This window comes from Leucoraja erinacea, chromosome 12 (assembly GCF_028641065.1).
Source record: "Leucoraja erinacea ecotype New England chromosome 12, Leri_hhj_1, whole genome shotgun sequence".
NCBI lineage: Eukaryota > Metazoa > Chordata > Chondrichthyes > Rajiformes > Rajidae > Leucoraja > Leucoraja erinaceus.
In genome coordinates this window covers 2,877,671-2,900,244 of record NC_073388.1, presented here as the reverse complement: position 1 = coordinate 2,900,244, position 22,574 = coordinate 2,877,671, and the positions used below count along the sequence as shown (strand labels likewise).

At 40.3% G+C, this 22,574-nt stretch overlaps 1 protein-coding gene across 2 annotated transcripts in view; it reads left to right on the top strand.

Moving 5' to 3' along the window:
• Positions 1 to 22,574, top strand: part of pls3 (plastin 3 (T isoform)) — a 72,890-nt gene that overhangs the window by 35,608 nt on the left and 14,708 nt on the right. For both annotated transcript variants that reach the window (XM_055643470.1, XM_055643471.1), the window contains exons 2-8: positions 585 to 695; positions 4,248 to 4,411; positions 12,310 to 12,439; positions 14,153 to 14,285; positions 16,354 to 16,435; positions 19,039 to 19,204; positions 22,228 to 22,370. In XM_055643470.1, the coding sequence (XP_055499445.1) occupies positions 629 to 695; positions 4,248 to 4,411; positions 12,310 to 12,439; positions 14,153 to 14,285; positions 16,354 to 16,435; positions 19,039 to 19,204; positions 22,228 to 22,370 (885 nt within the window). In that variant the 5' untranslated portion in view covers positions 585 to 628. The remainder of the gene's footprint in view (positions 1 to 584; positions 696 to 4,247; positions 4,412 to 12,309; positions 12,440 to 14,152; positions 14,286 to 16,353; positions 16,436 to 19,038; positions 19,205 to 22,227; positions 22,371 to 22,574) is intronic.

The window sequence follows — 22,574 nt, the reverse complement described above, 5'->3', positions numbered from 1 at the left end:
ACAACATCTGAAGTAATTTAGAATTTTTTTTTGTGGACATGAAGGCTCTTGGTGCTGTACATTTAAAATAAGTTTTCTTTTGTTTTATTTGCTTAATGTAACCATATTTGATATGCGTGGTGAGAAATGTATGATGTATGTTCGGCAAATTATGTCAGCATATTTCAACGAATCACATTTGTGCTCGTTGGGTTTGCTTTTTTAGTACAGTCATAAGTCCTGCATGTGGTATATGTGTTCAGTGGCAGTAAGGTCCTTAATCAAAACAAAATGCTGGTAATACTCACCAGGTCCGGCTACATCTGTGGGAAGATAAACACAGATATGTCGTGGCCTGAATTCCCAGCATTTTCTGCTTTTAGTTTATACATCCAGCATCTGCAATGTCTGTTTCTGACTTCCCAAAGTGCAGTTATTTTGCACCATATTTATAGTTTCCTGGTTATTGTGATGATGAGCACACTTGATCTTGCAAGAGATGGTTGGAAAGTTCCTAAACGTCATAATATTTCATGAGGTGCCAAGAAAAAAAACAATTCTGCCAATTCCAGTCCCTTATAAAGGACTTTTTTTCTTCTTTTTAGCTTTGAATTAGTAAACTGGCTGGATTGCATTGGTGAGAAAGGAAATGGATACCGTTACACAGATTGCCAAGGATGATCTGGAAGAGCTCAGAGAAGCTTTTGCTAAAGTTGGTGAGTGTTATTGCCTCCTGACTAATTCATACAAAACCAAATGGTGTCCAGAAACTCTCAGCAATGAGTGATAAATGTCCAGTGACGTGCACTGGGACAAAGTGGTACCATAAACATGATCAGAAGATGGCCCTTTTTAAACAATTTATGTATCTTGGATTTCAGAGAATTGGAGAAATATATAGCACCGACACAGGCTCTCAATGGCCCACGTTATCCTTGCTGACAATAATGCCAACCTGTCTGAATTCGCTTTGTCTCTGCTTTACCATCCATGTTCTTGTTGAAATACCTTTGAAATAATGTTCTAGCATCTGCGTCCACCATCACCTCTGGCAGCTCGTTCCAAATATTCCCCGCCTTTCTGGGTGGATAAACGTACCTTTTCACCTCTTCAAATTTCTTCCCTTTCACATTAACCTGCGCTTTCTAGTTTTAGGTAGACACAAGCAACTACAGATGCTGGTTTGCCAAAAAAAGACACCAAATGCTTGAGCAACTCAGCGGGTCAGGCAACATCTCTGGAGAACGAGTCTGAAGAAGGGTCTCTACCCGAAATGTCACCCATTCCTTCTATCCAAAGACATTGCCTGTCCTGCTGTGTTACGCCAGCATTTTGTGTCTATCTTCGATTTTAAACTAGCGAGCAAGCAAGTTTATTTATATAGCTCATTTCATCAACAAGGTAATTCAAAGTGCTTTACACAGCATTAAAGAGCAATCGAAAACAGTCATTAAAAAGAATAGAAAATAAAATAGCATCTGCAGTTCTTTCCTACACATCTCTGGGGAACATGGATCGGTGACATTTTCGGTCGGGACCATTCTTTACTCTCCAGTTTTACACTCTCCTGCCCTGGAGTGAAGATGCTGACTATATTCCATCTATGTCCCATATAATTTGAAATCCTCCAAGGTCACCCCTCAGCCTCCTATGTTCCGTTGAGAATAAACCAAATGTATCCAATTTCAATAAAACAATTTTGCTGTAGATCTCTTTTGGGGAATTGTTCCATGGTTCACTAATCTGTCTAATTGATTTGATTTTCCATTGCAACTGTGACTTCCAGTCTTGTGGCATATGTCAAAATCATCTGATACCCCCCCCCCCCCCCCCCCCCCCCCTTCAACCAACTCCACCCTATGTTTGCATGTTGGAAATTTGTCTACTGCCTGGAATAAAGGCTTGGGTAATTTGATTTTCATTCATTGAGATAGTGATGCAAAAGTGGTGCAAGGTAAGTTACACAATGTATGCACCACTTTGCATATGGTTATGCTCTACAACATGCAAAAATGCTCTACAACATGCATTTGTTTGGATTATTAATTTAATTTCCAGTTTGTGTGTACCCATTAAAGTGGTTCCTTGAAACTACAATTTGTTGAAAGCGACTTGTATTGGTCGGAATGGACAGAAGCAAAAACTGCGCCAGTCAATTAATGGTTCATTATCCAGCATACCAAATAATTTAAGCTGCAATATATGAGCCTTTGATTCTTCCCCTCACAGCGCATATTAGTGAGTTTAGCTCCCTCAATTAAATACTTTGATCTCCACACTTTCTATGAACAATCATATGAAGTTGAGTTTTGTCGATGAGAATGAGCTTAAAGGTGGCAAGGAAATTGTGTTGGTTACTGTTAAAGTAACTTAAATAAATAATTTATTTCAACATATAGATACATAGAAAATAGGTGCAGGAGTAGGCCATTCGGCCCTTCGAGCCTGCACCGCCATTCAATATGATCATGGCTGATCATCCAACTCAGTATCCTGTACCTGCCTTCTCTCCATACCCCCTGATCCATTTAGCCACAAGGGCCACATCTAACTCCCTCTTAAATATAGCCCATGAACTGTGGCCTCAACTACCCTCTGTGGCAGAGAATTCCAGAGATTCACCACTCTCTGTGTGAAAAAATGTTTTTCTCATCTCGGTCTTAAAGGATTTCCCCCTTATCCTTAAGCTGTGACTCCTTGTCCTGGACTTCCCCAACATCGGGAACAATCTTCCTGCATCTAGCCTGTCCAACCTCTTAAGAATTTTGTAAGTTTCTATAAGATCCCCCCTCAATCTCCTAAATTCTAGCGAGTATAAGCTGAGTCTACCCAGTCTTTCTTCATATGAAAGTCCTGACATCCCAGGAATCAGTCTGGTGAACCTTCTCTGCGCTCCCTCTATGACAATAATGTCCTTCCACAGATTTGGAGACCAAAACTGTACGCAATATTCCAGGATGTGGTCTCACCAAGACCCTGTACAACTGCAGTAGAACCTCCCTGCTCCTATACTCAAATCCTTTTGCTATGAATGCTAACATACCATTTGCTTTCTTCACTGCCTGCTGCACCTGCATGCCTACTTACAATGACTGGTGTACCATGACACCCAGGTCTCGTTGCATCTCCCCTTTTCCTAATTGGCCACCATTTAGGTAATAGTCAGCTTTCCTGTTTTTGCCACCAAAGTGGATAACCTCACATTTATCCACATTATACTGCATCTGCCATACATTTGCCCACTCACCCAGCCTATCCAAGTCGCCTTGCAGCCACCTAACATCCTCCTCACAGCTAACACTGCCCCCAGCTTAGTGTCATCCGCAAACTTGGAGATGTTGCATTCAATTCCCTCGTCCAAATCTTTAATATATATTGTAAATAGCTGGGATCCCAGCACTGAGCCTTGCAGTACCCCACTAGTCACTGTCTGCCATTGTGAAAAGGACCCGTTTACTCCTACTCTTTGCTTCCTGTTTGCCAGCCAATTCTCTATCCACATCAATACTGAACCCCCAATACCGTGTGCTTTAGGTTTGTATACCAATCTCTTATGTGGGACCTTGTCGAAAGCCTTCTGAAAGTCCACATATAACACATCCACTGGTTCTCCCTTATCCACTCTACTAGTTACATTCTCGAAAAATTCTATAAGATTCGTCAGACGTGATTTACCTTTCGTGAATCCATGCTGACTTTGTCCAATGATTTCACCACTTTCCAAATGTGCTGCTATCCCATCTTTAATAACTGACTCTAGCAATTTCCCTACTACTACCGATGTTAGACTAACTGGTCTGTAATTCCCCATCTTCTCTCTCCCTCCCTTTTTAAAAATATAGGAGGTGTAGTCTGATTTCTGATGCAAGTTTTTGTGCATTTGATTTGTACCTATGATTTTTTTTTTTATTTAGAAACTATTTTCATTATATTCACGATGATTAAAGCACTGATGCAAATTGTTGCCCATCAGCTTCAGATAAAGCGTTTAAAGTTTATCTGGAATTTCCTGACCGAGCAAAAATTGGATTGTCGATTCAGTGTGAATCCTGGATAGAAAGAATTGCTGAGTTAATTCTAATTTTCTATTTTAGGATGCAAGACCATAGCAAACCAACATGTGTTGATTTAACCTTCAAACTAGCCATAAAGGGGCAGTATCTATTAAATAATGTGAAATAATAAACTGAGTAGATCAAGTATTCTTGATTGGCAGAAATGACCATTTCTGCGATTTATTTTTCTAAAATAAACGTTTTTCTTGCCAGATCTCAACAGCAATGGCTACATTTGTGACTCTGAACTCCATGATCTTCTCCGTGAAGCCAATGTTTCATTGCCAGGATACAAAATAAGAGAAATCGTTCAGAATCTAATGACCGAAGGTGACAAAGACAAAGACTGCAGGATCAGCTTCAATGAATTTGTTTCTGTAAGTCCCCTTGTGTTTGATGGTTCATCCTGTACAGGAACTTTTCATAACCCAATAGAACTTGGTATCCCTGTTCAAGCCTTCCTGGTGATGCACTACATCTGTGTTGGATGGAATTTAATCTGTCAATCAGGACACCAATCAAATAAGTCGATCTTGAGTCCCATCTTTGGTAATTCAAAACAAGTTAGTTTTCATGCGATTAACACAAAATGCTGGGATAACTCAGCGAGACGGGTAGCATCTCTGTAGAGACGCTTCGGGTCGAGACCCTTCTTTCAGTCTTGTTCATGTTATGACTTCAGACTAGTTTTCATATGATATGACATCACCTTTTGGATATATTGGCTAGAAATGAGATTTAAACCTCTTTGCTACGATGAAACTGGAAGCCAAACGTGCATAAAATGAGCAGTAATACTTGTTAGTCAGATGAAAATACCCAAGAAGCCTAGAAGTTTATGGAACTTCAACTTTCTTTTGCATTGTATTCTTTCAGTTTATGGAATATCAGATTGCTATTGCTTAACTTTTAAAATATACTACACTTTTTAAAAGAATGTGTAAATGGCCAATTTCAATGTATGAATATTGCTGAACGAGAGGGATTTTTATTTTCCTTTTCCAGTGTTTTGGGTATTTTAATGTTTTTTCAACTTTCTGCTGCACTATCATTTATTCAGCTTTGTTTTATTTTCATTTTCTTGTGAAGTAAGACTTGTTTTCATCTTTCTCAGCAGTTTTGACATGTTTGTGGTTGATGGTGGTTCCATTTTAAGCATTGCTTGCATGTTTTATATCTGGTTCCAACATGTTCCTGGAATGCTTGCATTGTGCAAGTGACTTATCAAATGTTTTGTTTAGTTGTGACTGAGATGAAGAAATGTCCTTATTTTAAACCTAATTTGCTTCACTAAGATTAGTGTATCTTTTTATTTCTAATATTTTCATATATAATAAAAGGCTCTGTTATCAGTCTCAATCGGGTGTCTGTAGGAATCTAATTAATCTTATTTAGAAATCAGGCTTTGGGACTTAATTTCAAATATTGCCTCAAGCGAGCATCTCCATCTTAAACCATAATGACCGACTATTGCTCACGACGTAGAAATTTGGTCTGGGGGCAGATTGTGGCATGAAGACAGAATGACTGCACTATTAAAGTTCATGATCATGAGGGCCCCACAGGATTTGAAGCCAAATAAAGGAGAGCTGCTGGGGAAAGTCAGCGGGACAGGCATCTGATGAGAGAAACAAGTAGTCAAAACATTTCATCTTGTTCTTGCAATATCAGAATCCACAAAATTAGAGGAGGGGAAGATCAAAAGGATTTGTTGTTGTCCAGCCTGAGGAAGTTTGACCTGAAACATCACCTATCCGTGATCTCCAGAGATGCTGCCTGAGCTACTCCAGCATTTTATTTTCATTTGCTGTGGTCTGTTTCAGCATGTACAGCCCCAATCCACTTATGGTCTTCATTCAAATACTTTATCTTGATGATGGTAATCTTCAGCAGTTTCATTAAGACCACTGATTGAAAATTGTCTGCAGTCTCCCAGTGCATGCTTCAGTCAACTGTGATCTATTTTCCTGAGATGGCGGGACTGTCATATGTTGAAAGAATGGAGTGACTGGGCTTGTATACACTGGAATTTAGAGGGATGAGAGAGGATCGTATTGAAACATATAAGATTATTAAGGGATTGGACACGCTAGAGGCAGGAAACATGTTCCCGATGTTGGGGGAGTCCAGAACCAGGGGCCACAGTTTAATAATAAGGGGTAGGCCATTTAGAACGGAGATGAGGAAAAACGTTGTCACCCAGAGAGTTGTGAGTCTGTTGAATTCTCTGCCTCAGAAGGCAGTGGAGGCCAATTCTCTGGATGCTTTCAAGAATGAGTTAGAGCTCTTAAAGATAGCGGAGTCAGGGGATATGGGGAGAATGCAGGAACGGGGTACTGATTGTGGATGATCAGTCATGATTACATTGAATGGCGGTGCTGGCTCGAATGGCCGAATGGCCTGCTCCTGCATCTATTGTCCCGAAGTATTCTGAAATTTGCATGGAGAAAAAGCTTCCTGAGGTATTCCAGTGTTGCTTGTGCAGAAGAGTGGATGCTCACTCTTTTTTGTTTCCTGTGCATCACTTAATATATCAACTGAAGCACATGGGACAGGATGCCCCATGGCAAGATGGTGTCCAACCCAGGCGACTCTTTGTGTGCTAGCCACAGAAGTAGATCTGCAATCACACGTTACAATTGCTCAGTCTCTTCCCCAGAGTAGGGGAATCGAGGACCAGAATTGGCCGGAGTGGGAAAGTTGGGCCGAAGGGCCTGGTTCTGCACTGTATCACTCTGACTCTACTCTTAAATCTCTACTCTGACAGCAACATTTCCTCTGTACACGGTGGATGGCTCAATTGTAATCCTGTATTGTCCTTCTGCTGACTGGTTAGCAGGCAACAAAAGCTTCTCACTGTACACGTGACAATAAACTCAAGTCAACTCAACTCAAATTTCATTAAAATATACAAAACATCCAACATGAATGACCAAAAGTGGTGGCACTGAGTTGGACAAAGTCTATGGGGAGACAAGAATTTAATGTTTTCAATAGATTTTGAAACTGCTAAATATGAATTTTGTGTGAAATTACTGTAACTTTGTAAGGAAGTCTGAGCAAATTTAAGTTCTGGCCGATGTCACGACGTTCATGGTACTTTCAAAGCCGAGATCCGCACCTGGAATTCTTGGTGGTGCAAGCCTGTTTGTATGTATTGTGCTTCCACAGTGAACAAGCCAGGATAAGCTGGCCATTATGGTCTGGTTTATTTCATTGCCAAATTTGGTATTTAATAGAGAGCCACCTTGGTTTCCAGTTCATTCAAGAAACATTCCGAAGTCTGACAAAACGGACAAACCATCATTTCCTGCTGATTTGAGGATTAGCCAAAAATAAGATCAGTGCCCTTTCAACTTCACCAAGGCTAAATAGAAGAATTTTGTAATTACAATATTCTTACAGTTCTTGCATTGTGCTTGAAATGTATTCTGGCTCGTGTTGACTAAGCCATTCAACTTCATATTTTGATTGTGAGGATATAAATATTCCATGTTCAGATATAGGGAAAAGTTTGAAGATCAGTCACCCATACTTTGCACAAACGTTTGACTATTGCTGCACTAGATGCTAAAAGATGCCTTCAATTCACTGCAGCAAATGTCTTATATCTGGAAAGCCACCAGCCATTTGAGTGAAATATAATTTAATCCATTATCCTTTGCAATCGACTCAAAAATATGAGACTTTTTAATATACACTTGCACTCTTGTGAATTTGTGGACTGTGGATTCACATAGGAGATGTTGTCAGTATTGGGATTTGGCTCATTGCTCAAGATGAGGAGACTTGTTCTGTCAGGAATTTAAAAGATAAGATAATTCAAAAGCATCTATGACAATTGTCCAACTGATTGTCCCTTCCTTTCACTGGGTTGCTGTCAAATGTTTTGTTAACATTTCTTTAATATGCTGCACTTCAATCCAAATTGGGCAGTACTAAGTAAGTTGGAGCCTTCAGAGGAAGATGGGTTTGACCAGTTTCTCATTAACATTTTAATTGCCTCTTAACTGTTGTCAAATATATTGTATGCAATCCAAATTTAGATTTTGGTATGATTCCTTATCACTTTTCAAATATGTAACCAAGACTATATGGAAGCTCGGGATTAGCCCCCTACAGCAGTGATGTCTGTTGCCCTTTACCCAGTGTTAGAAGCTCCCCTCAATAATGGCGAGGGGAAATGGTCAGCCAAGATTCATTTTAAAAGTAGTAGAGGCTACAGTAACCATCATTAAACCTGATTAGAAAGGTCTCAAATTAAAGCAGAGAACATCAAGATACCAATATAGTTTTTCATCTGTCTGCAAATTCTGTTAGTTGTACATACAATAAACAATTGCACGACAGAAAAACGTTTATCATTCATTCCCCACACATCCTGGATCATATTCCAATGTCAATAACTTACAAATGGAGGAAATGTTGTCACTTCCTTTTGATACTGCTTGGGAAAAGAACCAGGCGGCATCATGAAACCGCCCTGCCAGTTCACATCTTGAAGCCAAGTTTCTTTCAGTCTACATTGATGCAGTGGCTAGACTCTTGATTGGAGGGGAAATGAGCTCGGGCACTTTCAAACTGTTCTTTGTGGAATCAAGCTATCAGTAAATTGGCCAAAGAATAGCAAAATGTGTACATTCTGTATATTAATATTCTTATTCAAGATCCTTGGGTCTAAAGCTTATACACTTGTGAAGCCAGATTATGTGATGCAACCATACTCGGGAGATACAGAAAACCATGAATTTTCTTCCTGAGAAACCTTAGAGGAAACTAATTTGAGAGGGCAGTTACGATTATCACAAATGATTGTAGAATGAGCAGGGACTGTACAATCTGTGACAGTTAGATCCAAAAAACTGCTTGAATAAAACAAAACCTCTAATATCTGCCATCTGAGAGCATTGTATATCTGTCAACACACATTGAAGTTGGCAAACAATCTAACCTGGTCATATCCCTTGTGGACCAAATAGAATGGAAGGTGGTGAATTTTTGCTTTACTGTGCATGTTCTTGCAAGGATGATGCAGCATCCAGAAACATTTGGTGTCACAAATCCAGGTTATTGTTTAATAGTTTTACCAATGGGGTGACTAGTAATCCAGATATTTGCAGAATTCCACAGTAAAGGTTAAGTGCAAAAGCAGTTCACCAGCTTGAAAAGGGGAGGCCAATATAGGTAACTAATTGTGTACAGTCGCAAGGAGGTAGAGTTGCTGCCTCACAGCGCCTGAGACCCGGGTTCGATCCTGACCACGGGTGCTGTCCGTGTGGAGTTTGCACATTCTTTCTGACTGGGTGTGCTTTCTCTGGGTGCTCGGGTTTCTTCCCACATCCCAAAGCGTGCAGGTTTGTAGATTAATTGGATGATGTCAATTGTCCCTAGTGTGTAGGATAGAATTAGTGTACGGGTGATCGCTGGTTGGCATGAACCCTGTGGGCTGAAGGGTCTGTTTCCACACAGTATAACTAAACTAATCGGGAGATGTAAAGATTGGGTCTGAGAGAGGAGAGCGATGCCATTAATATACACTATTGGAAAAATATCAGAAGTACAAGAGTCCCAATGTGTCTGAATTCTCAAACGCCGACAGATGGGACAAGGTGGATGGATATCATGTAGGAAATATAATTGGTGGTAAGAAGTGTAATTCAGTGGTGGAATTGGCTGCAGCTATACACTTATTCATTTCCCAATCCATCACGGTGTTTCTATGAATGTTATAGTGTCCTGTGATTGGGATTGTGACCATCAAAGAACAATCTTATTTCCACGTAAACCAACTGAGATTAGAAACTCAGATTCTCCCCTTCCCTGCTGTTCCACATAACATTCTTAGTTTTGATAAAACATTTTAAATATTCTATTATATTTGCACCCACATTTTATATTTCTGTATCGTGTGATTTATAATTTTTTTTGATTATAACAGATAAATTAAGGACGTGACTACCATTGAAGGTAATGCAATTAAATTATTGTGGTGATGTCGCACAACAGTACAGCTTGCCTTTTCATTTTGGCCACAAAACTAACTTCATCAAATCCCTTGTGTAAACACAGGCTGTTTATCGTGCACCACTGCTTCTGTTGATACATCAGAACAGGAACACACAGATGCCCGAGTTGGCAATACATAGATGCCAATCCATCGTGTTCATTTTGTCAAAGTTCAGATGTATTACTAGTTTTGCATCCATTTCAGTGTTATATTAGGATAAAGTAATTCCAATCAAGTCTCCAGTGTTTTATGTTGTTACGTGTGTCTGTTAGAGGTTTAATGTCACAATTGGATTATCAAATCAAAACACTTTTGAGAGGAATTTGGTTCTTAAAGTGTATTTTTTTCCAACCATTAAAACTGACAGTGAGATATTGAGAATGTTGAAAATATCAGTAGAAATTTATTTAATGTATTTAAAGTTACAGGCATTAAATATATTTGTTATCATTTGAACTAAAATGAGGTGAGCAGGATGGAACTATGCTGACACGCAGGTACGCGGATTATGAGCTAGCATGTTAAATGGAACACCACTGCACAATTATACTTATGCCACAAGGAAACAATTTACAGTACCCTCCATAATGTTTGGGACAAAGTCCCATCATTTATTTATTTGCCTCTGGACTCCACAATTTGAGATTTGTAATAGAAGAAAATCACATGTGGTTAAAGTGCACATTGTCAGATTTTAATAAAGGCCATTTTTATACATTTTGGTTTCACCATGTAGAAATTACAGCTGTATTTATACATAGTCCCCCCATTTCAGGGCACCATAATGATTGGGATATATGGCTTCACAGGAGTTCAAATTGCTCAGGTGTGTTTAATTACCTCATGACTGCAGCTATAAGAGCTCTCAGTACCTGGTCTTTCCTCCAGTCTTTCCATCACCTTTGGAAACTTTTATTGCTGTTTATCAATATGAGGACCTAAGTTGTGCCAATGAAAGTCAGAGGCCATTATGGGACTGAGAAACAAGAATAAATCGGCCAAACCTTAGGATTGCCAAAATCAACTGTTTGGAACATCATTAAGAAGAAAGAGAGCACTGGTGAGCTTACTAATCGCAAGGGGACTGGCAGGCCAAGGAAGACCTCCACAGCTGATGATAGAAGAATCTATAATAAAGAAAAATCCCCAAACATGTCCGACAGATCAGAAACACTCTTCAGGAGTCAGGTGTGGATTTGTCAATGACCACTGTCCACAGAAGACTTCATGAACAGAAATACAGAGGCTACACTGCAAGATGCACACCACTGGTTAGCCGCAAAAAATAGGATGGCCAGGTTACAGATTGCCAAGACGTACTTAAAAGAGCAACCACTGTTCTGGGAAAAAAGGTCTTGTGGACAGATGAGACAAAGATTAACTTATTTATATCAGAGTGATGGCAAGAGCAAAGTATGGAGGAGAGAAAGAACTGCCCAAGATCCAAAGCATACCAGCTCATCTGTGAAATACGGCGGTGAGGATGTTAAGGCCTGGCATGTATGGCTGCTGAAGGTACTGGCTCACTTATCTTCATTGATGATACAACTGCTGATGGTAGTAGCATAATGAATTCTGAAGTGTATAGACACAACCTATCTGCTCAAACAAATGCATCAAAATTAATTGGCCGGCGGTTCATTCTACATCAAGACGATGATCCCAAACATACTGCTAAAACAACAACGGAGTTTTTCAAAGCTACAAAATGGTCATTTCTTGAGTGGCCAAGTCAATCACCTGATCTGAACCCAATTGAGCTTTTATATGCTGAAGAGAGAACTGAAGGGGTACTAGCACCCAAAACAAACATAAGCTAAAGATGGCTGTAATACAGGCCTGGCACAGCATCACCAGAGAAGACACCCAGCAACTGGTGATGTCCATGATGTCTCAGACTACAAGCAGTCATTGCATGCAAAGGACATACTAAACAAGACTACTTTCATTTACATGACATTGCTGTGTCCCAAACATTATGGTGACCTGAAATGGGGGGACTATATATAAACACAGCTGTAATTTCTACATGGTGAAACCAAAATGTATAAACATTGCCTTTATGAAAATCTGGCAATATGTACTTTAACTACATGTGATTTTTTTTCTATTACAAATCTCAAATTGTGGTGTACAGAGGCAAACAAAGAAATTATGGGTCTTTGTTCCAAACATTATGGAGGGCACTGTACATGGATCCTTTGCTAGCCACGATCAATGCTGTGCCTCATTTTATCCATTTAAACTCAAATGTTCCCATTTTCACAGATTGTTCAAAATCTGAAAAGTAGTCATGTTGCAAAAACGTTCAGAATGGCAATCAACAGGAGAGAAGGCATCTGTGCTATTGGCGGTACCTCGCTTCAGTCAAGTGAAGGAACTCAGCATTCTTATTCAGGTACCCCGTTCAATGCTGCTACTTGTTTTCTGAAGCCTCACAATCTTGAAAATGAATGAAAATACTTTAAGGTAACTTTCAGATGTTTATTTGAGAGAGAGAGAGAGTGTGTTTGAAGCTAAGTCATGCTGCCAACCAGATCTTGAGGGCTGTGAATCTGAATTGAATTTTGAATTTTTAAACTATTTTTGTCATTCAGACCTTTTGGTCTGAACGAAATTTTGTTGCCTTGCAGTCATACATATAATAAAAATGACAAAAACACACAATAAACCCATTTAACATCCACCACAGTGAGTTCACCAGGCACCTCCTCACTGTGATGGAAGGTAAAAATCTTAAAGTCTGTCTCTTCCTTCCTTGTTCTCCCTCTGCGTCGAGGCGATCCAGGCTTCGGATGGTGTGACCCCGCCGGGCAATGGTAAGTAATGTCAGTCCCGCGGCTGAATCTAAGCGCCGCGAACATGCCGGTTCAAACTCCGCGGCCCGGGGCGGTTGAAGCTGCCGAAGCTACGGCCCTCCAGTCCAGCGGACGCAGCTGTTGTTGCGGGAGCTCCGGAAAAACAGGTCACCAACCTGTGACCCGCGAGCTCCCGACGATGTCGTCCACTGGGCCCGCGGCCGAGCCTCCGATGTCGGGTCGCCGCCACAGCTCCGAGGCCGGGTCGGGTCGCCGCTGACGCCGGAACGCCGCCACAGCCCCAAGGCCGCCAGCTCTGCCATTAGTCCTCGGCGCAGACGGAGACGGGGAATACGACAAGAAAAGTCGCATCCCCCGCCCCCCCCAAAGGAAGAGACCAAAAACATGTTTCTCCCACTCACCCACACACATACACAACCTAATAAAACAGAATTAACTAAAACAGGACAAAAAGAACAACAAAAAAAAGAAAGAACAGACGGACTGCAGGCGAGCCGTAGCTGCTAAGGCAGCACCGCCACCCCTGCAGGAGTGAACCTGATGTTTATACGAATTGTGGGCTGTCAGCAGGGGTACCTTTTGGGTTCATACTCTAGGATAGCTAATTGTTGGAATGTGGTTGAAGCTGGGATAGAAGCAGATTAGCCACATTTTGTTGGATTGTGAGTGAAGAAATAATTGTATGTCAAAGAGTTTCCCTCATTATGTATATCTCTTGCCTCCGTAAGTATCAACACTAAGTTCTTCCTTCATCCTCTGCTTGATAATAAATGTTTTAAATCTCAATTTTATTTTTCTTGTGAATCCGAAATGTTTGGTAGAGCAATGCTGCTCAACAACAGGGGCCAGATTGTGATTCTGACCTTGGGTGCCCTCCGTGCAGAGTTCTACCTTCTCTCTATGCTTCAGTTTCCTCTCACATTCCCAAGATTTCCGAGTGGGTTAATTGGCTGATGTAAGTTACCTCTTTGTCTAGGTTAATGGCAAAATCAAGTGTTTGAGGGAGAATGGGTTGGATGTGTGAGGGAGAATAGATTGCAGGGGAATAAGGAGAGGAGGATGAAGAATGGAACAAATACGATTGTTCCCCAGAGCCAGGGTGGATCTTATGGGGCAAATGCACCCATCTGATGACTTTTAGCTTCCTCGTTCAGAAAGTAATGATTAATATCTATTGCCTGCTGGATGACAGTTAAAACAAACGTGAGTTTAGAACATAGTGCATTACAAAATATTAATCATCATATTAAGTTTTGAAATCTAAGTTACTTTTCTTTTTCTTGTAATGACAGAAGAGGAAAAGTATGCCTTTGTTAACTGGATAAACAAGGCTTTGGAGAAAGATCCAGATTGTAGTGGAATGCTGCCTATGGATCCCAACACAGATGCTCTGTTCAAAGCTGTCGACAATGGCATTGTACTCTGGTGAGTTGCATCAATTTTACTGGTGATGCAGTTGGCACAATTAATCTATTGTATGTTTTTTGTTTCATCATTGTGCAACACTGTATATTTTGCCAGTCATAATTATATTGGGTCAATTCGAATAAGAAAACAAACCATGGAATTTTGACCTTTAAGTATCAAGATGATAATAAATATTTCTAGACATTGTTGTTTCGAGTCTATTTGTTCTTGAAAACAACAACATTTTGTCGGACTGTGGAAATTGTGATCCGATTGCAGTTGATTGGATCATTATTTGGTATTTTTCTCCATCAGAAATTTGGCCTGTTCGCATTCATCCATTTACTTGCCACTATTCCTCTCTGATGTTGTTTCAGGAAGGAGTGTGTTTACCTTTAAAATTACTACTTATGCTGAATGTAAAAAAAAAGCAGCCCACCTTCTCTGATTTAAAAACTAAACTCTTAACAGTAATTTATTGTGTAAGCACATTATTTGGATAATTGAATGGATAGATTTTCTCACATTCAAACTCCAGTGCTATAATTAGCACACACATTAATGAGTGTAAACCTTTAATCTGCTATTAGCTCACTGAATGTTTTGTTCATTGTGTCGTCTAAAAGAAATGTGTCCCGCGGCGCGCATCCCTTTCAGAGAACTGCAACTTAAGCTGTGTGATCACTCTGCTGGCAGACGCATTTCTCAGTACTTCGTCATCCATTACTAGCCGTGCATCTCCAGCCTTTGTCTGGCAGAAAGGACCATTTTTGAATCAAGCTCATTTTGCTGCTTATTATGCCATTTGTTGCATCCTGCTCGCATTTCATTGCAGCCATCAAAACTGCCTTTGTGCCAAAAATGTTAACCGACAACATAGATTTTATGTGTAAGAAGGAACGGCAGATACTGGTTTAAAGCGACAGACTGAAGAAGGGTCTCAACCCGAAACGTCACCCGTTCCTTCTCTCCAAAGATGCTGTCTGTCCCGCTGAGTTACTCCAATCTTTTGTATCTATCGTCAATATAGATTATAACCCCTTTTCATCGAATCTAACAGCACACAGTGAAATTCTGCCCATGTCATGTGTTTGAAAATGCATCCATTTTGAGTATTATCTCTGCTCAGTATCCCCTCCAAGTTATTCAGCACCATTAATTGTGGAGAGAGCAAAATGGGATTAGTCTATCTTGGGTGTGATAGGGAGCTTGATGGTTGGAGTGTACTGAAGGGCATTTTTCCATGATGTATGTTTCTATGAAAAATTACTGCTTTTTTTTTTTTTTTAAACCTGCCACAATTTCAGTCCACATCAAACGGAGGTAAAATCTGACCAAGGTCAAACATTGCCACATTGAGACCTGTTTACCTAATGTACTGACAAGATTGCAAAGCATAAGTGAACTTTGACATCGTGTGAAATGATCGATTGAGCACTGCTGATTTGTCCAAACATTGTGAACACGTCCAAAATCGAAGGTTGAATAAGTTTGCTTTGTTTATGCATCTCTTGAATCAACCCCTGAAATGCCATCTACTTAAACCTCTGGCAACTGAATTTGGAAAAGACTTAAAATATTATGTAACCAATTTTTTTTTTTTTATTAAAATGTGCACAGGGTTAGGAGGTTCAGTGTGGTGCCTTATTGCTCTGTACACGAGTTGTACCTGTTTGGTATCGTTGCTTTTAGAAAAGAGGGATTGATTAGGCTTCTTCAGAGAGTATTGTGGAGTTGCAGACTGAGAATGAAAGGCAAACTTTCATCCTAGAGAGCTGGAAAATCAATTTCAATCCTGAATCAGTTTTCTGGGTTACTTTTCTTTTATATTTTAAGTAATAAGATGTATTGATTTCAACATCAGACTTCTCACTGACTGTAATAATAGTTATCCAAGTAAATGCTTCTGCTATTGCAACTGAAATGAAATGCTGTGATATGATTTTGAAATCTTGAACTTGTTTGTGCAGATGATGATGGGAACTGAATCCAAAATCTTCTGTCACAGCCATAAATTGCATTATTATTTGTGTTTGAGATGCCAAGGGATTTGCTGCGTCAGTAATCACCCACCTTCCTCTTTCAGCAAAATGATCAACCTCTCTGTGCCAGATACAATTGATGAAAGAACTATCAACAAAAAAAAGCTCACGGCATTTACCATTCAGGTAACTGATTGCATTGTGATCGTACATGATGCTTATCATTAATCTCTCGATGAGACTCAAATTCTTGGACTGAAATATTACAAACAATATTCCAACAATAAAACACAAATTGCTGGAGGAGTTCAGCAGGACAGGTGGCATCTGAGGAGAAAATAGACAGATGATGTTTTGAGAGCGACTTATCAGACTTCAGAGCCTGAAGAATTCCCTGCCACAGTAGGCAGTGGAGGCCAATTCACTGGATGTATTCAAGAGAGAGTTGGATATAGTTCTTAGGGGTAACAGAATCGAGGGATATGAGGAGAAAACAGGAATGGGGTACTGATTCTGGATGATCAGCCATGGACATATTGGCGGTGCTGGCTCGGAGTGCCGAATGGCCTACTCCTGCACCTATTTTCTATGTTTTTAAGAAAGGACCTGACCTCAAACGTTGTCTGTCCATTTTCTCCACAGATACTGCCTGATCTGCTGAATTTCTTCAATACTTGTGTTGTGCTCAAAATTACAACATCTGCTGTTTCTTGTGTCTCAATATTCTAACAATGTTACTTCCTTACTAGTCATTGTCCATTAATCTGTTTTCATCTGCAATAACCTTTTCTGAGATCAAGATTGGAAACAAGGATATGACACTAAGAACTCGTTATTGTATGGTCAGATCCTTGCCCAATTTGCTTGTATTGGAGGAGGTGATCATAGTTTTAACTTGCTTTTAATGGTAGGTTCAGAGCAGGGGGTTTTGAGGCTAGGGAGATAGGGTGGGGGTGAAGGAAACTGAGGAGTACCCTCTTTCAGAAAATGGCACATGCAGAATGAGTCCAATGAAATTCTACTGTCAGATCTCATAGAGACTTTCAACTTCACAAAAGGCTTCACCATATCACTGCCAGTATTGTTGTTACTCGATGGACTGGAACAGCTTTTAGACAAGATTTCAAAGAATGTGGAGAGTGAATAGCCTAGCAGTCATTGGAGTTTAAACACAACGGGAAAGTCCAAATATTGACTTTTGATATAAACTGTTTTAATCTTCAGCAAACTGAAGTACAAACATAATTCCTGAGAAACCCTCCATTGAGAGTTTATCAGCTTGATTGGGAGTTGGTCTTGTAAGGAATGTAGTGGGCAGATCAGGGTTCCAAGATCTCCGAATATCAAATGAATCAGGAGGCATTGTTTCCATCAAATTTCTTTAGATTTTCAAGGGCAGCACAATGGCGCAGCAGTAGAGTTGCTGCCTTGCGGTGCTAGAAGTTGCTACCTTGCTGGGTTCGATCTTGACTATGGGTGCTGTCTGTACGTTCAGTTTGTACGTTCAGCCTGTGACTGCATGGGTTTTCGCCGGGTACTCCGGTTTCCTCCCACATCCTAAAGACGTGCAGGTTTGTAGGTTACTTGGCTTCTGTAGACTATCCCTAGTGGGTAGGATAGAATTAGTGTATGGGTGATCGTCGGTCGGCATGGATCCGGTGGGCCAAAGGGCCTGTTTCCATGCTGCATCTCTAAACTAAACTAAATACCTTCTGCAGCCTCCATGAAACTGAATGAAATGACAGAAAGTTGAATCTTGAATTTTATGCATGGTATGTTTACAGTTTTGTGTGCAAGTTATCAGTGGATCATATCCTTTTTGGGGTCCCCAGTGAAGTGTTAGATCTTCTTCTGAGTGATGGTCTCCAAAGCTTGGATTTCATGACTCTCATATGATTAGATTGGCGAGGACTGATGGTGTTCCTGTATCCATATTCCAGTATGAGTGAACATTGTGAGATTAAAATATTAGATGATAGGACAAGGAAAGCAGTATGTATATCAGATCATTTTATTTCTCATGGGTGAATTATTATCAGCAAAATTATATGAACTTGAAGGCTTTTTCATAGATAAGTACTGTCTGGCCAGACCAGGCACTTATTATCATGTTGTGGATAGTCCCAAGCATCTAGTGGCCTTTTGGTTCTGTTGAGGGCCTTTGGAAGATTTTGCTCCTGCTTGTAACAATGAACTGAATAGGTAGCGAGTCTTGTTGGGAAATGTGAGCACAAATTAAAATGGAAAATGCTGCAAACACTCAGCAGGTCAGTCAGCATCTTTAGGGTGGGGGGGGGGGGGGCGAATATTAAGGAGTCCTGAACTTTCTACAGTCTTTCTACAGTGTTCTATTGAGAGTTTTCAGGGTTTTAACATCAGTTATAGTGAGAACGATCTTGTTGCACTCATAGGTTGCATTATATAATTGCATCACTTAGAGTGGCGATGATTAGGAATTTATTTTGCCAGAGGGTTGTAAATGTGTGGAATTAATTGCCAGAGATGGCTGTGGAGTCCAAGCCATTGGTTATTCTTAAAGCATGGATTGATAGATTCTTGATGAATAAGAATATCAAAGGATATAGGGAGAAAACAGGAGGATAGGGTTGTGGCAGCAAAATAGATCAGCCAAAATTGAATGGTGGAGCAGACTCGATGGGCCAAATGGCCTAATTCTGCTCCTATGTATTATGAATTGATCTACTAAAATCTCTTGAGCAACCTACGTCTGACTGTTTACTTCTTGCATGTAAAGCCTGATCATATATCCAAATGTTTAATTTACATAGGAAAACCTGAATCTTGCCTTGAACTCTGCTTCTGCTATTGGTTGCCATGTTGTCAATATCGGTGCTCAAGACTTGAGAGACGGGAAACCGCATTTGGTCTTGGGACTTCTGTGGCAGATCATCAAAATTGGGCTGTTTGCAGACATTGAACTCAGCAAAAATGAAGGTAAGACCAAATATTAAAGGAATGTGGAGTCTTGAGTGGGTTATATATCTTCTGCCATTTTCAGCATTCAGTGCAATCGGGGCTGATGCTTGAGTTAATTCCAAGTGATCATCTTTTCTCTTAGCTTAATACATTTGGTTAACAAAATCTGTCATTCTCCGATTTCAAAGTTGACAAACTAATATCAACTGCTATTTGTGGAAGAGAAAAGTCTAGATATTCTCCATGCAGAATTATCTCCCAGCTTCATTCGGGAGAAGCTGAGTAATCTTTAGGTCTACATATCTTCATGAGTAGAGAGATTTTCACAAAAGCTCCATTAGCTCCATAAATTGATATGAAAAATTAAATCGAATAATCACTAAACATATACTGAGGTGCACAATGTAGTTTTAGAAATGTCTCCCTGTAATTTGGGTGTTGAGGTCCGAGTTTCATTCTGGATTATTCAGTTGCATCTTCAAGCTGATCATCTACACTAACTAGATGTTCTCAGCCAATGTGGCCGCTACTTTTTTTTATTCATCTCTCTTGGTCTCCACCATATCAGAGTCATCCCTTTTGTTCTCTCCACCCCTCTCCCTTCTGCATCTTAAAACATGTTGGTCTCCATTTTTCCAGCACACTGAAGCAGCAACTCTGTTTCCACAGATGCTTCCAGACATACTGAATATTTCCAACATTTAGTATTTATTTCAGACAATGAATATTTGCAGTACTTATTAAAATATTTTTAATCTCATCTTCTTAAAACTTGAATTGTGTTTCCAATTGGCTGAATAATCCATTGTTTTGATTCGCAATGTTATCAAAACTCAAACAAAGTCAAGGTAGCGATCACCTGGCCTCCTGTTGCTATTTCAAAATCTCTATACTGTTGGCATAGTTTATTAATGTCAAGGGTACCAAGGTACAGTGAAAAGCTTTGTTTGCGTGCTATCCTGCATTTGTTGTGGCTTACTGTTCGTAAAATTAGTTAAATTTCACAAAACTTAAGACTTTAGGACAGTTTGCCAAAAAGTTTAAATGTAAGAAGCAGAGAATATAGGAATATATTTAAGTGGGAAACTGAAAACCTCAGGTTGGTTTTGTTCATTTCATGACTGCCTTGATGGGCTAATTAAAATTGGGGATGCTCAGGATACAAACATTCATGACTTGGGCCTGGGAGTCTCTTTGACTCTTCATACCATATTTGCAATTCAGAAGTAAACTGCTAAATATTTCCAACATTCCAGCTGCACACCACCAGACACAGGAACAGCTTCTTGCCCTCTGTTATCAGGCTTCTGAATGGTCCTTCCATAAGCTAGGGTATGTCCAATTCACCTCAACCTAATTGTGGATATGGAACTTTGTCTCTGGAATTGATACGCTACAATGCTGAGAACAAAATTCTGCACCCCGCATCTTTCTCTTTGTCCTACCTATTGCACGAGTTTGATTTGAATGCATTTATGTATAGTGTTATTTATCTGCATGGATGGCAGGACTGTCATATGTTAATAGAATGGAGCGGCTGGGCTTGTATACTCTGGAATTTAGAAGGATGAGAGGGGATCTTATTGAAACGTATCAGATTATTAAGGGTTTGGACACGCTAGCGACAGGAAACATGTTCCCGATGTTGGGACAGTCCAGAACCAGGGGCCACAGTTTAAGAATCGGGGTTAAGCCATCTGGAACAGACGAGGAAACACTTTTTCACACAGTTGTGAATCTGGAATTCTCTGCCTCAGAAGGCAGCGGAGGCCAATTCTCTGGAGGCTTTCAAGAGAGAGTTAGATAGAGCTCTTAAAGATAGTGGATTCAAGGGATATGCAAAGGCAGGAACGGGGTACTGATTGTGGATGATCAGCCATGATCACAATGAATGGCGGTGCTTGCTCAAAGGGCAGAATGGCCTCCTCCTGCACCTATTGTCTACTGGCATGCAAAACAAAACTTTTCACTTCATCTCGGTACACATGACAATAAACCTTAAATCAATACGACTGCGCCCATCGTTTAGAGATTTGCACAGCCATTATGATCAACCATGATCATATTGAATGGCGGTGCAGGCTTGAAGGGCCGAATGGCCTACTCCTGCAACTATTTTCTATGTTTCTATGCACGGGTGATTAATGCTTCGACGTATATCGTGTAGACTGAGGATATTTTGCAACCTGATTGTCCTGTAACCACTGTAGAAGCCTTTCAGTGAAAAAGATTGAATTGATTCTTTAAAGAGTGGTCGGAGAACATATTTTTTGCCTGCTTGTATCTGTTTAGACTGATTGATAAAGACGGAATGCTGGAATAATAAGTAAACAGATCTCATTATCGTGGCAAGTCCTTGTGCGTTGCTTCTGCTGCAGGCTGACAGCTTTTGTATCGTTGTGTTCCTGTAATACCGGCTTTGTCTTCTGTCCAATCTGTAGATGCTCCCAGTGATGGGCACTGTGGTATTGGTTTATTCTGAATGATGAATTCGGGGTTCTCGGTCAAATGACACGAGGCTCTGGTTGTGCACTGACCTGTTGAGCATCCTTTATTTTAATCCTTCATTGGCAAAGAGGGAGAAATACAAATCAGGGAGGAATGCAAATTAGAGAGATCTTGTCCTGCCTGTTAGTAAAGCTCTGATGCAGCAACAGAGAATATTAACCCAGCTGTGACTGAGTTAATTTACATGCCAATGTTTGGCACTGGTATAAAACAAATGAATAACTATTGTCAGAGAGAGTCACGATATTCAGGAACAGGTTCTTTCCCTCTGTTATCATACTTCTGAATGGCCGGTTACTGTCTGATTCACCTCTACCCCATGCAGGCATTGAATTTGTCTATGAAACTGATGCACAACAATGCTGCGAATAATATTCTGCACCGTGTCTTCCCCTTTGCTCTACCTATTGTACTTGAGTTTGATCAGAGCGTATTTATGTACTTATCTTATCTGATTGCATAAGTTTTTCGCTGTGCCTTGGTGCACGTGATAATAAACCTAAGTCTATGACTAATGGGAACCTGTTCCGCAGCTTTGGTGGCTCTGCTCCGTGATGGCGAGAGTCTGGAGGATCTGATGAAGTTGTCCCCAGAAGAACTGCTGTTACGATGGGCTAATTACCACTTGGAGAATGCAGGCTACCCGAAAATCAACAACTTCCACTCGGATATCAAGGTACTTGTATAAGGAAAATTATATGTAAACAGATAGGCGCTGTTACTGATTAGAGAAGAAGATTCCATTCTAATAAATTTGGAGCACAATTGCCCAGGCATTGGATTGCATAGGTACACAAAAATGCTGGAGAAACTCAGCGGGTGCAGCAGCATCTATGGAGCGAAGGAACTAGGCAACATTTCGGGCCGAAACCCTTCTTCT